This window comes from Myiozetetes cayanensis, unplaced genomic scaffold, assembly GCF_022539395.1.
Source record: "Myiozetetes cayanensis isolate MyiCay16 unplaced genomic scaffold, myiCay2020 scf14, whole genome shotgun sequence".
Classification (NCBI taxonomy): domain Eukaryota; kingdom Metazoa; phylum Chordata; class Aves; order Passeriformes; family Tyrannidae; genus Myiozetetes; species Myiozetetes cayanensis.
The window spans coordinates 17,763,684-17,775,829 of NW_026087048.1; the positions used below are offsets into that span (position 1 = coordinate 17,763,684).

Here is a 12,146-nt window from a genome sequence, read left to right on the forward strand (position 1 = left end):
CCTTCTTATACTCCTAGTTATACATCCCTTTCTTGGATGTGCTGAGGAAAATTTATTGGCTGTCTTATGATGCATCCACTACTTTTGTAGAGCAAGAAGTTTTAGTTTGTTGCACTCCACTTTCCTGCTTAAGGTGCACATAATTAAGCTGTGTTCCTCTTGCTAAATTAGGGCTAAAAGTGGGGACTCTTAGTGTAATTTATAAGTGAAATTTTGAATAGTTTTACATTCCAAAGATGCTTCATGGAAGGGATAATTCGATGGTGGATGATGTCACCAGATGTTATGGACTGTGACATATGGAGAGAGCTGCTGTCTAACGATGGCTGCTTTTTCTGAGCTGATATTTCAGGTTTTACAGAATACTGCAGCTGCTAGAGAGAAAGCATGAGAGGCTTACAGCCTTGAATTCTGACCCAGCATTGATTCTAGTTGTGAGTCTGGTCCCCACCACTGTTACTTTGGTCAGGTCCCTTGGCCATGTGCCTCATGGCTGTCGTTGTGCCCGTCAGCGAGGAGCCCCAGATGCCAACACATTTTCTCAGGCTCAACACTGATAAAACAGCAGTGTGTCTGCCTGTAAGCAAATAATATTTTAGACTGCACAGGCATCCTGGGATGTATTTGGTTCTGAAGAGAATCACTGTCAGGAGATTTACTGGCAGGTATTGAAAGCCATAAGCTCATAATTTTCAAAACAGTTCTAGTGTTTCAAGGGGTTTTAGCTTCTCAAATACTAAAGATCATGACAAATGAGTATTCTGGGCTTACTGGGAGATCTGAAAATAATTTGTTGTGGTCCCCTACACCAGCATAACTTTGTTCCTACTGACTGGTCAGGCTCAGATAACACTGAGTCTCCTCCACACTTGGGCAAAGTACCTGATAACCTGATTGCAGGAGGAGTCTGAGCAAGACAAGGGATTTCTCTGCTGGCATCAGCCTGGCAAAGCGAGCTCTTGCTTTGGGATTTTGTCGGGGATGTGGCAGGGATCCCTCAGTGTGGAACAGCAGGAAACCCTGCTGTGCTGACCCATGGGGTGCTCTTGTTCTGGGGCTGGGGGGGGACAGCCAGAGCAGCTCAGTCCCTGCCACCTGGAATGGCATCACTGCCACCTCCCAGGACAGCTCCTCTCCCCGCCTTCTGGGCTTATTGAACCTGAGCTGCTGCAGGTTGTTTTTTTGCATTTATCTTCTGCTCCACAGCTGTATTCCCCTGCTTGTTACCAGGGCAGAGTAGTACCAAAGAAACGAGTCCCAGCATCACAGCTGTTCTAATGACTCTTATATTTTAATGCATTTAATTTGTGAGTACACAAATGCTCACTACATCAGTTTTAGCCCTGTCCAATAGCCCTGGCTGGATTATGTAATGTCTGTTTTGCCTCTGCTTGCTTCCACAGTGTAAATTAATTTCTCCATGTATTGCTGCAGTGCTTTAGTCTAAAAGCTTTTTTATATGCAGTGGGCTGTGCCATTAAAAATCTCTTTGGAGACTGAATCGCCTTATTATCCAGTAACAATGTACTCACTGTTACAAGCTGTAGCTAAAATCTGAGCTGCTGAACTTGATGTGTTTCAGCTACCTCCTCCCTCATCTGCTTCCTACCAAGCCGGCGTTGGATATCCATGGGCTCTGCCACCAGACCACAAACACAGTCCAGAGGGTCTTCAAGATGAGTTTTGTCCCCGTTGGCTTCTGGCAAAGATTCATAGCCCGGATGTTAATCAGCCTGGCAGAGATGGACCTCCAGGTAGGTTACTGTGTCTCTCTGCAAGCAGAGAAAGACAGCTGCAGTTGTTCAGTGTAAGTGGGATGTCTCTTCACATCCAGCTCGCTTCAGTCACAGACTTCAATGGCGTTATTTGAGTAAACAGGGAGAGATGAGACTCTGCAATCCAAATCTGATTCTGTTTTTAGAGTAGGTGTCATTGAGAACAGCAGTTGGCACCGGGGAAGAAAGCCTGAGTTCTCCACAGCCTCTTTATAACATGATCTCCTGGAAGGTCTCAGCACCTTCAGCATCTTCCAATTACAAGCAATTGGAGTTCTGCCTGCGGCTCCTGTCCATGACCATCCCACCAGGCCAGACTCTGCTCACAGCGTTTGCCAGAGGAGATCTGGAATAGCTCCACCAAAGTCAGCTATCTGAATGTCTGTGGTTGAAATGGGAACAGAACTACAGGACTGTTGCCTTAATGAGGCACCCTGTTAGTGCAAGTGCTATGAATGACATTAAAGTAGTGTTTGGAGGTTTTGAGAGCTGAGTGGATTTTGATGTTGTTGCAGGCACATGTTTGCAGCAGCTTCTGTCTGAAGCCGTAATAAATACCTGCAAAATATTTATAGTACTGCTGTGATATCTTCTTAACAGCCCTCCATTAAACTGTGGTCTGTCAGTGATGTACAGAACACGGAAAACATGATACCTGTTTTTGGAAGGTCCTCTGTGTTCCAGGCTTCTCAAGCCATGTAATAACTTTACCTCTTTTAACGGGCTGTCTTGGCAACCCCTTGCTCACATCCTCATGGGCACTACATAATCCTAGAGCACCTTTCCTAGGAACCTCATCCAGTCCTCATGAAGGGAATGGAAAGGTTCCCAGGCGTCAGACCCGTCTGCAGTCAAATAAATGTTGGAGCAATGAGCACAGAGTTGTTCTGCAGATTAACTTTTTGGTTTTAAAACAGAAATACATTTTGCTCTAAGTGCTGGTTTGAAGTGTCTTGGAGAAGAGCCATCTTCCTCCCACTGAAACAGGTGGAAAAGTTAACTCTCTACATTGAAGGCAGGCTTTATCACTCTCTAGAACATTTAGTTCTTTGGGCTTATAAGACTTTTGCAAATGCACAATAAATATGACAAATGTCACAGTCATAGAATTAACTTTGCTCACTGATACGAAAGTGTTCTTTTTTTGAGTGGCATGAAAAACATTTCCATTGCTGCAAAAGCAATTTTACTACATATATTTCCATTCCATTGCAAAATTTTTTACGAGCCCAAGTCGCTTTTAATGGAAAAGGTACAACAGCACCTGTGAAAGCCAAAAAAAGAAGTCACCTTATTGCTTGATTAAAACATCCTTGAGAGAAATTTCAGCAATTTAACGACTTCTTTGTTTTCTGCCTGTTTCAGCTTTTTGAAAACAAGAAGAACACCAAGACAAGAAACAAAAAGGTGACCATCTACAGCTTCACAGGCACCCAAAGGAACCGCTGCAGCACATTCCGAGTCAAAAGGACTCACACTGTTTACTGGCAGGAAGGTCTGTTCGTTACCTTTGATGGAGGCTATCTTAGGTAATTTGTGTTCCTAATGCAGCATGTGTGACAGGGCACTAATAGAGTGTATGAAACACATCAGCTCAATAGAGATGAATGGGCCTGACTCATGCTGTGTGCTCACTTGTCAGGAGAAGAGGAGGCTCTTTAATGGACATAACTCATCTGGTAACAACTGGTGACAAAAATGATCTATAACTGATTGTTTGGCAGTTCTGAATATATCAACCTTATCTGTTATTGCAGCCACCAGTTTAAAGAGGCCTGAGAACAGAAAGTGGTATTCAGAGCAGGACTCTGCCAGCGTAAAATCATGCATTTTCACAAGCAAAGATTCCCTTATCTCAATGAGTTTTCCACTAAATCCTAAAACTTCACCACTGTGTGTCAGTAAATCCAGGTCAATGGATCTGCTTCTGTGCAACAGGGGACTGTGATTGCATTTGCTCTTTCAGTCCCTGCCAGAATAGGGGGTGACCACTGGTACTGTTTGCATGGCTGGAGATCAGAAGGAAACAGGGACTTCTGTGAGTTTCAAAGCTCAGTAGAGACTTGGACCCAGATACTGCAGATCACAGGCTGGAATCCCAAATCCTGGACCACGGTAGTGGTCATACTCTTATTTCTCCAAGTACTTCAGGGAGTTATAGTTTCATGGGAATTGTGCAAAAATTATGTCAATAAACTTTCCCTAAGGTTTTTGGAATCTTTGTTATTCATATTATTATTCCACTGGAATCTCATTACTGATTTTAAAACTCCCAACCTTCCATCATCCTGTATGGGGCATTTCTGTCAAAACTCTCCATCGTACTCAGCTCACTTAGGCCAGAGTTTTCTCTAGGTCTGACCTTCAATAGCATTTACCCTCTGTGAGTAACTGGCATTTCTGTGCAAGAATTCTCTTCTGAAAGCCATCTGCAGAACAGACTGAATAGAAAATCACCCTCAAAAGCTAGACTGCTTTTTGTTTTGATGGCTTATGAACTACGTGTTATTATGGAACTCGGTTTCCCTGCCAGACAGAAAGTTTGTTGACACTGAGACTTCACAGAAGCTTCACAGGTCTGTCTTTTGGCTTTCTTACAGTGTCGAGTCTTCTGATGTGAACTGGAAAAAGAAAAAAAGTGGTGGAATTAAAATCATTTCCCAGTCAGAAGTGAGAGACTTTTCAGCCATGGCGTTCATCACGGACCACGTGAACTCTTTGATAGACCAGTGGTTTCCTGGTAAGAGAATCACTGATTTTCTGTGCAGGGTTAGGTCTTTTTTGCAGAAGGTTCTTCAACAGAGCTCTCCTAGTGCACAATATGGTATGTTAATTGAAGACCCCTCAGGCTCTGACAGTCTCAACCCCGTAACATCTGATGAAAACTGATAAACCTGCAGACAGATTGAGGTCAGTTGGCAACACCCTTTGGTCTAGACGTTGTCTTTCAGTCTGCCAGTCACTGCAGCACAGGTGAGACACTGCAGTTCAAACAGGACCCGTAGGAGTTCAAGAGACTCTTCCAGTGCTCGAAGCAGGGGCAGAATTTGGCCCAAGCAACTTGGCACTGTCTCTTAATAGACAGACGTCATTTTGGCATCAGCTGGGATCAGAATTTGCCCACCATTTCTGACATCCTACAAGTTATAAAATTGTGGTGTGAGGGGCAAGAGTGAATGTGGTACCAAGGACTCTGTGCCAAGGTGACTTCCTTGACTCCTGCAGCTGTTTTTCCTGTGCTCAGCACAGATCCTGCTGTTACCCAGCGGGCTGCTTGCAACCCCAAATCGCTTTGTTTCAAACCAAAACAAAATCTGAAATGTTCTTTGTCGTCCCACACTGGTCTAGAAAACAGTGCCAAAGTCTCTTAATTGGAGGCTCTCTGGAGGAAACAGTGGTGCACTCTCACACATTCACGTTCTACGTGTTTTGAAGATAAAAGAACATTTTATTTGCCTTTGGATTAAAATAATGCTAACATTAATCACTGAAGCTTGAGAAGAGTCATGACTTCAAAGGCTGCAGCCTGTGTTCACCCTGACTAATTGTGGGCATTTAACAGAGCCTGTCACCACAAAATCCCTCTGTACTTACAGGAGAGGTGTGAACCTCCCAAAGGCTTAGTCTTGGTACAATCCCCATTTCTCTCATGTTGCCCATGCAGGAGCCCACAGTACCTGTGTTCCCCACCTGGGTGCTGCAGGTGTTGACCCTGAACCTGCACCTGCAGTGCTCAGTCTGAGCTCAGCGTGCTGTGCCCCCCAGTCTGCTCCCATTCCCATTCCTGCTCCCCACCTAAAGCCATCTGGCAGCTTGCAGTCTGGGAAGAGAGATGCACCCAGCACTAGGAGAGTCTCTCCAGTGCTTTATTCACACACTTCTAATTTTTGCTGGTCCTGAATATATTTTCCTCACCAGCCTGTGGATTACCCGTGCCCAAAGCAGGGGAGGTGGCAGGTTATGTCCCCAGTCCTGTCTCCCCAGTGCTGTCCCTGCTACCTCTGCATACTTTGCAAAAAGCTGTTTTCTATTCCAGTCAATGCACTGCTGCTTTCATGAGCATGACCTTTTTCAGCCAGTGGACCCAGGCAGTGCTTGCAGACATTTGGATGCACTTGGAGCTGTTGTTCCTCCTCAGTTCGGGTGAATGATGTTGTTTTCTGTTTGCTTGCTTGCTCTGAAGCCCTCACAGCCACGGAGAGTGATGGCACGTTGCTGATGGAGCAGTATGTGCCCTGCCACATCTGTGCAGCTGCCAAGGCAGAGGAGAATGAGTTTGGTGAGAAGATGGAGGATGCCCAGTACTTTAACATGGAGGACTGTGTCCTGACTGCCATTGAACTGGACTACATCATGTGTCCCAACCACCCTGACATCCCTGTTTCTCTCCAAGAACTGGTCCCAGAGCTTTTCATGACCGATTTTCCTGCCAGGTAATGTTATTTGAGGGCCTTTGATTAAGTTTCAGTGCACCGATGTCATTCAGTTGGACTCTTTTCCTAAGTTATCTCTGCTAGAGGAACATACTGACCACAAGAAACAAATCCATCTGCTCTGGCAATTCATCCTGAACTGCACTCCTGGTGTTTAGTGCACTTGCCTAGACAATAGCTGTGTGCTGACCGAGTCATCACATCGGGGGTCCTTTGAGATCACTGTGGTGCAATGTGAAAGTCCCTTTTTAAAGCCACAGCTGTCCTGCACTGCCCAGTTCTCTGGCCAGAGCTTTCTGTAGCTGGAGTCTTTCTGGAATCCCACAAAGGAGATTTTAATGTGGCAAAACCAAAAGGAAGTGCTGCTGCATCTCAAGGTTGGCCCTGGAATTGCCTGCCTTTTTTTAAGGGGCTGTAGGTGAGTGAATTTATAGGCGCCACAAGAGAATTCACACTGAGTCGAGGCTCCTGCTCGGCTGAGAGCTGCTGGATGTGTTGGATGTGTGGCAGTCCTGAACAGCTGAAACAGCTCTTCCCTACCCAGAGCAGCACTGCCAAATCTTTAAGCTGCTTAACTGCTTTCCCAGATGGGTTTGGTCTTATACCCCTTATTACTTAGTGTGTAGAACAAGAGACCTGACAGCAGGCAGGACAGGACACCAGCGTCTCTTTTGGTTCATGCTCTCTCAGAACTTTCAGTGCCCGATGCAGAACCTCTAGACCAAACTGCCCTGTTGGCTGCTGTCAGAGCTTTCTGTGCTCCCACTGGCCTCTGTTGCTTTCTTGGGGTCATTTTTCTGGGCAAGCACCCCATCAGCTTGTCAGACAGCCCTCCTAACACTGCTATCTCCTATAGATTTATTTGACGGGTGCGGGGCGAGTGGAGGTGTTTGAAGTGTGAACAGCTGTAAAAGTAGTCTCTGGGAGAGTGGGGAAATGATGAATTACAGCCTGGGAACACTAAGCTGATTTGAATAATCAGGTTTCAGAGTGTGGGGCTGTTCATAAACATCCTGTCCTGCCTCAGCGGAGAGAAGACGAATGGAAGGTAAATGAAGCAAAAAAAATCGTTAATACAGATAAATGGTACAAGTATCGGTACTTGTGTCATCTGGCTGGAAAAGAAGCTTATGTGCTTTCCAGATCTGTTTGATTCTTGTGGGATAAACTAGTAAAAACCCTTTTTTGCTTATTTGCTCAAGTTTTTCTGGGACAAATCCGTTGTACAACACGAGCCAGCATAGAGTACACTGAGATGACCAAGGTAGTTTAGGTTATCCAGTCCTCTTGGTAGATAAGACAAGAACTTATCAGGCATTTGTGAAAATGGAAATCACATTAAAAACATGAATTTACAATGTCTTTGAAACTTTAATTAAAAAGGCCCAATTTCTCCTTGGCAGACTGTTCCTGGAAAATAGCAAACTGGAATGCAGTGAAAATGAAAACAACGTTCTTGGCCAGGGTGGAAGTGGAACTGTTATATATCGGGCACGATACCAAGGAAAGCCAGTGGCTGTGAAGAGATTTCAGATTAAAAAATGCAAGGGTTCTCCCACTTCAGCTGCAGGTACAGTGCACAGAATCAGTGTTGGGAATCAGCTCCTGCAATCTGTGATCCCAAGCTAAGACCAAAGAGCCTTTGCTCTCCAGAGTGCTGGCAGCACCTGTTTAAATACAGCTTTGAAATAAATAGCAAAACTGGTGTGTTTCAATGGAGGAGGAGGATGCATCTTAAGAGTTCTTCATGAACACTTGTAGCCTTGAAGGTCACTGGCACAGGAGCTTCTCTCCTGCAGATCAGTGGGTGGATTTGTAGGGTGCCAGGGCAGAGCCATGGATTGGGGTGGAAGGTAAGATTTCATCTCGTGTTCCCGACCTATCTGACCGTGAGAAGTGTGGATTTGCATGGGTTTGCACTAAGGACTTGTGCACCTCTGTATTAGCTTTTTGTCCCATCTGTGCCAGCAGCTGCAGAAAGCAAACTGGGAATCCTTCTGAGCCTGCCAGGTCCTCCAGGCAGGGATGGGCTCTCATGTCAAGTCCAGGATTCCAGCAGAGCCTCAGTCCATGGACAAAGGAAAGGGGAAAGGGGCTCATATTCTTCATTTTTGTCAGGGGAGGATGTGGTGAACTCCTGAGCTGTGGAGGAGGCCAGCTGCTGTCCCAGTGACAAATAACCTTTGGGAAGACCCAACCTTCCTGAGCAGCCTGTGGCACAAGGACCATTATTGTGATGGGTCTCTCATCTGGCAGGAAAGCCAGGAAAGGGTAGGGAAAGACCCCTTCCAGCAAAGGGTCTGCAGTGTGACACCCACACAGAGTCCCTGCTTGCAGAAGCACAGCATGAGTTTCCCAAAGTCATCCAGGTGAAATATGAGATCAGCATGTGCCAGACACACCAGAGCCCCGTGTTAAAGGGCCAAGGGAGGTTTTGCTTCCTGAGGTACCATATATATCCTGCTTATAGCCAGTGTCTGTTAGTGGCCCATGCATCAGCACAAGGATTCAACTTAAAGCCTCGCTGTTGGTATCATCCCACCAGCTGCCTTCCTCCAGCAGCCCTTGCTCGGTGATTGATACCTTGCAAAGAGTTTGTGGCTTGGTTTCTGAGCTGGGCAGTGAGAAGGGGGTCGTGTCTTGCCAGATACCATGCTGAAGCACCTGAGAGCCATGGATGCCATGAAGAACTTCTCGGAGTTCCGCCAGGAGGCCAGCATGCTCCACTCCCTGCAGCACCCCTGCATCGTGTCCCTCATTGGCATCAGCATCCACCCGCTCTGCTTCGCCCTCGAGCTGGCCCCCCTGGGCAGCCTCACCACTGTGCTGTCTGAAAACTCCAAAGGTAAAGCCAGGGTCTCCCCACTGAGAGAGACTGCTCTCCAAGTGACAAACAGCCAGTAATATTTAAATTACTGCTAGATTTATCGGAAGGGGATTTTTTTCCAGACGAGGGGAAGTGGGAGGGGTGGAATTGTTCTTAAACTGTGCTTTTGGGAACCTAGTAAAAATTGATGCTCCATGATTTTCAAAACTACTTTGGAGACCTGGATTTTCAATTTTCCTGCAAATTAGTATGAAGTGCATCTCAATTCAGCACTGCATGGATGGTGCTGTGTTCCTCCCCCTGCAGATGGGTGTCTGGCACTCTAAATTATCTCATAAGTATCTTTATTTCTGTTGCTGTCAAATGAACGACGCTAATTCCAAGATAAGTGGAGGCCATCTGACCCTCTTGGCACCTTGGCTTTGTGTCAACTTTCAGTCAAACACTAATTTTCACCAGAAGATTTAGGAGCCTAGAAGTGAAAGGGTTTAAAAAAAGCATCTAATAGGACTGTCAGACACATATAGTAACACAAACAGTGTCATTTTAAAAGGTGGCTTTGAGTGATGTTTTAAAAGGTTGTCAGTTATTGCTCTGGAGTTAAAAAGAGAAAGAGGAAGGGGGAGAAAAAGGCAGTTATGGCAATTAGAGGAGCTGAAGACAGGCTGTTCCTTTGTGGCAGGGTCTTCCTTTGTGCCGCTGGGACACATGCTGACACACAAAATAGCGTATCAGATTGTGACAGGCCTGGCCTACCTGCACAAGAAGAACATCATCTTCTGCGACCTGAAGTCGGACAATATTTTGGTGTGGTCCCTGGACGTCAAGGAGCACATCAACATCAAACTCTCCGACTACGGCATCTCCCGGCAGTCGTTCCACGAGGGCGCGCTGGGCGTGGAGGGCACGCCGGGATACCAGGCCCCCGAGATCAGGCCTCGCATCGTCTACGATGAGAAGGTGGCTGGGGTATCCGTGGGGCAGCCCCCGTGGCAGTGGGGGGGTGCTGGTGCCACGCCCTGGGGCTGCACTCCCTTATCCGTGGTGGAGGGCAGCGCTGCTTTCCCCCTCTGGCCTTCCCTGCTCTCCTCTGCACCCACCAAGGGAGCTCTGCCCTGATTTTCCTCCCTGTTTCCGGCTCTAGGTCGATATGTTCTCCTATGGGATGGTCCTGTACGAGCTGCTGTCTGGCCAGCGGCCTGTGCTGGGGCACCACCAGCTCCAGATCGCAAAGAAGCTGTCCAAAGGGATCCGCCCCGTCCTGGGGCAGCCGGAGGAGGTGCAGCTCTACAGGATGCAGGCACTCATGATGGAGTGTTGGGACACTAAGCCAGAAAAGGTACAAGACAACCCTCCTGACCCCTGTTTTCTGATCTGGCTGCCCTCTTCAAGCAGGAGGGCTGAGCTTGCTCTTGGTACAGCAGAACACCTCGACTGCCCGTTCACCCCTCCTGCTGATTTGGCCCAGAACTTCTGTTGACTGAAATGAGAGTGTTCTGAATGAAATGATGACAGATCTGTGGCCTTAGCCTTCTGTGGTGACTGGAAGGTCCCTTGATGTCAGTGGCAGTTAGGCTTAGTTGATTTCACCAGGACAAGACGTTGCTCATAATTTCTAGAAACAGCTCCAGCATCAAGCTGTGAGTGTAACTACAGAGACTTCAAACCCCCTGAGATTATAAAAGGAGGTATGAGGAGGAAAAAGTGTTCAAAGTATGGGAAAAGGATTATGCTGCACTGCATTTTTCGTTAATTACAGCTCCGTGTTTCAGAGCTGTTGTCCTTCAGACAAAGGTGAGCTCGTCTCTCAAAACAGCTACACCCTGTCAAGACAGCTTCCAAAATCCATAAACCTGAAGAAATTAATCAGCAAAATGTGTAAGAGAATGACAGACCAAGCTTTAATAAATAATCAGAGAATAGTTTAGGTTGGAAGGAACCTTAGAGACCATCGAGTTCCCTGTACCTGTGTTTGGGATTGCCCTGACCCAGCTGCAGGACTTTGTACTTGACCTTGTTGAATCTCCTGTTTATTATGGTTCTTCTATTTCATTTTATCTGACATTAAGTCTTTCTCTTTTCCTTTCCCCTCAGCGTCCACTGGCCATTTCTGTGGTAGGACAGATGAAAGATCCTACCTTTGCAACATTCATGTACCTGCTGCCCTGTGGGAAGCAGTCTTCCTTCTTCTGTTCCCAAGGACAGGAGTACACTGTGGTGTTCTGGGATGGGAAGGAGGACACCAGGTGAGATGGCTCCTATTGCTAATTTCCTTTTTTTCTTTTTCCTTTTTAAGTAAAAACCCTTCAGCATCTTCACTTCTGCCTCTGGGAGGGAGGTAGAGAAGGTGAAAGTGAATTTGGGTGCATGCCAAGGGTATGGTGAACACTGTTTTCCCAAACTCTTTTAATTGGGAACAGTGGTTTCTTTATAAAGGATATTTAATGAGCTTAACTCTGCTTCAGTTAATATGAGGAGAAGATTAGGGCAATGTAATGATTCACACACACAAGATGAAGCATTTGCACATGAGAACAGACGTGTTCTGCCTTTCCTAATGAGGCCATTTAACACTAAACCTTTCCTAATTGAGGCTGCAGTTCCATCTCTCTTCTGCAAAGCAATTAAGCACATGCTTAAATCCTATTGCAATCATCGGGAGTTAACCACATGCCTGGAGCTGTGTGTGCATCCAAGTGTGCACTGCCAGTAAAATGTATTCCATACTGAAGGCATGTGCTTAAAATGTTATTAAATTGTGACTGAGATGATGGCATTTTGCTCAGCCACATGTGACCCGTGGCTAGTTAGGTTCATTTTTATGGATGCTACTGATTTTTATAGCCCCAGTCTTATTTGGAAACATTCACAAAGTGATCTGAATTTTATAATAATGTGTTCATTATTTGAAACCATTAAGCTAATGGGATAGGTACGTGATTTGTTCATGAATTATTTGCCTTGCTATTTGTGGCGCCTGGTCAGTCATTCAGTGCAGACAGTGCAGCTCTTCCTGCTAAACTGGTGGAACACATGGCACTCACAGATGTATTTTGAATACGTGGATGATGTCCAAATATTCACAGTGATATATCTCAGTGAATCAGCTTC

General features: G+C 46.1%; 1 protein-coding gene across 2 annotated transcripts in view; it reads left to right on the forward strand.

Annotated features, from left to right (window-relative positions):
* Positions 1 to 12,146, forward strand: part of LRRK1 (leucine rich repeat kinase 1) — a 72,796-nt gene that overhangs the window by 48,285 nt on the left and 12,365 nt on the right. For both annotated transcript variants that reach the window (XM_050308998.1, XM_050308999.1), the window contains exons 20-28: positions 1,583 to 1,754; positions 3,141 to 3,304; positions 4,376 to 4,515; positions 5,959 to 6,208; positions 7,612 to 7,778; positions 8,856 to 9,053; positions 9,718 to 9,995; positions 10,180 to 10,374; positions 11,130 to 11,281. In XM_050308998.1, coding sequence (XP_050164955.1) covers positions 1,583 to 1,754; positions 3,141 to 3,304; positions 4,376 to 4,515; positions 5,959 to 6,208; positions 7,612 to 7,778; positions 8,856 to 9,053; positions 9,718 to 9,995; positions 10,180 to 10,374; positions 11,130 to 11,281 — 1,716 coding nt within the window. The remainder of the gene's footprint in view (positions 1 to 1,582; positions 1,755 to 3,140; positions 3,305 to 4,375; positions 4,516 to 5,958; positions 6,209 to 7,611; positions 7,779 to 8,855; positions 9,054 to 9,717; positions 9,996 to 10,179; positions 10,375 to 11,129; positions 11,282 to 12,146) is intronic.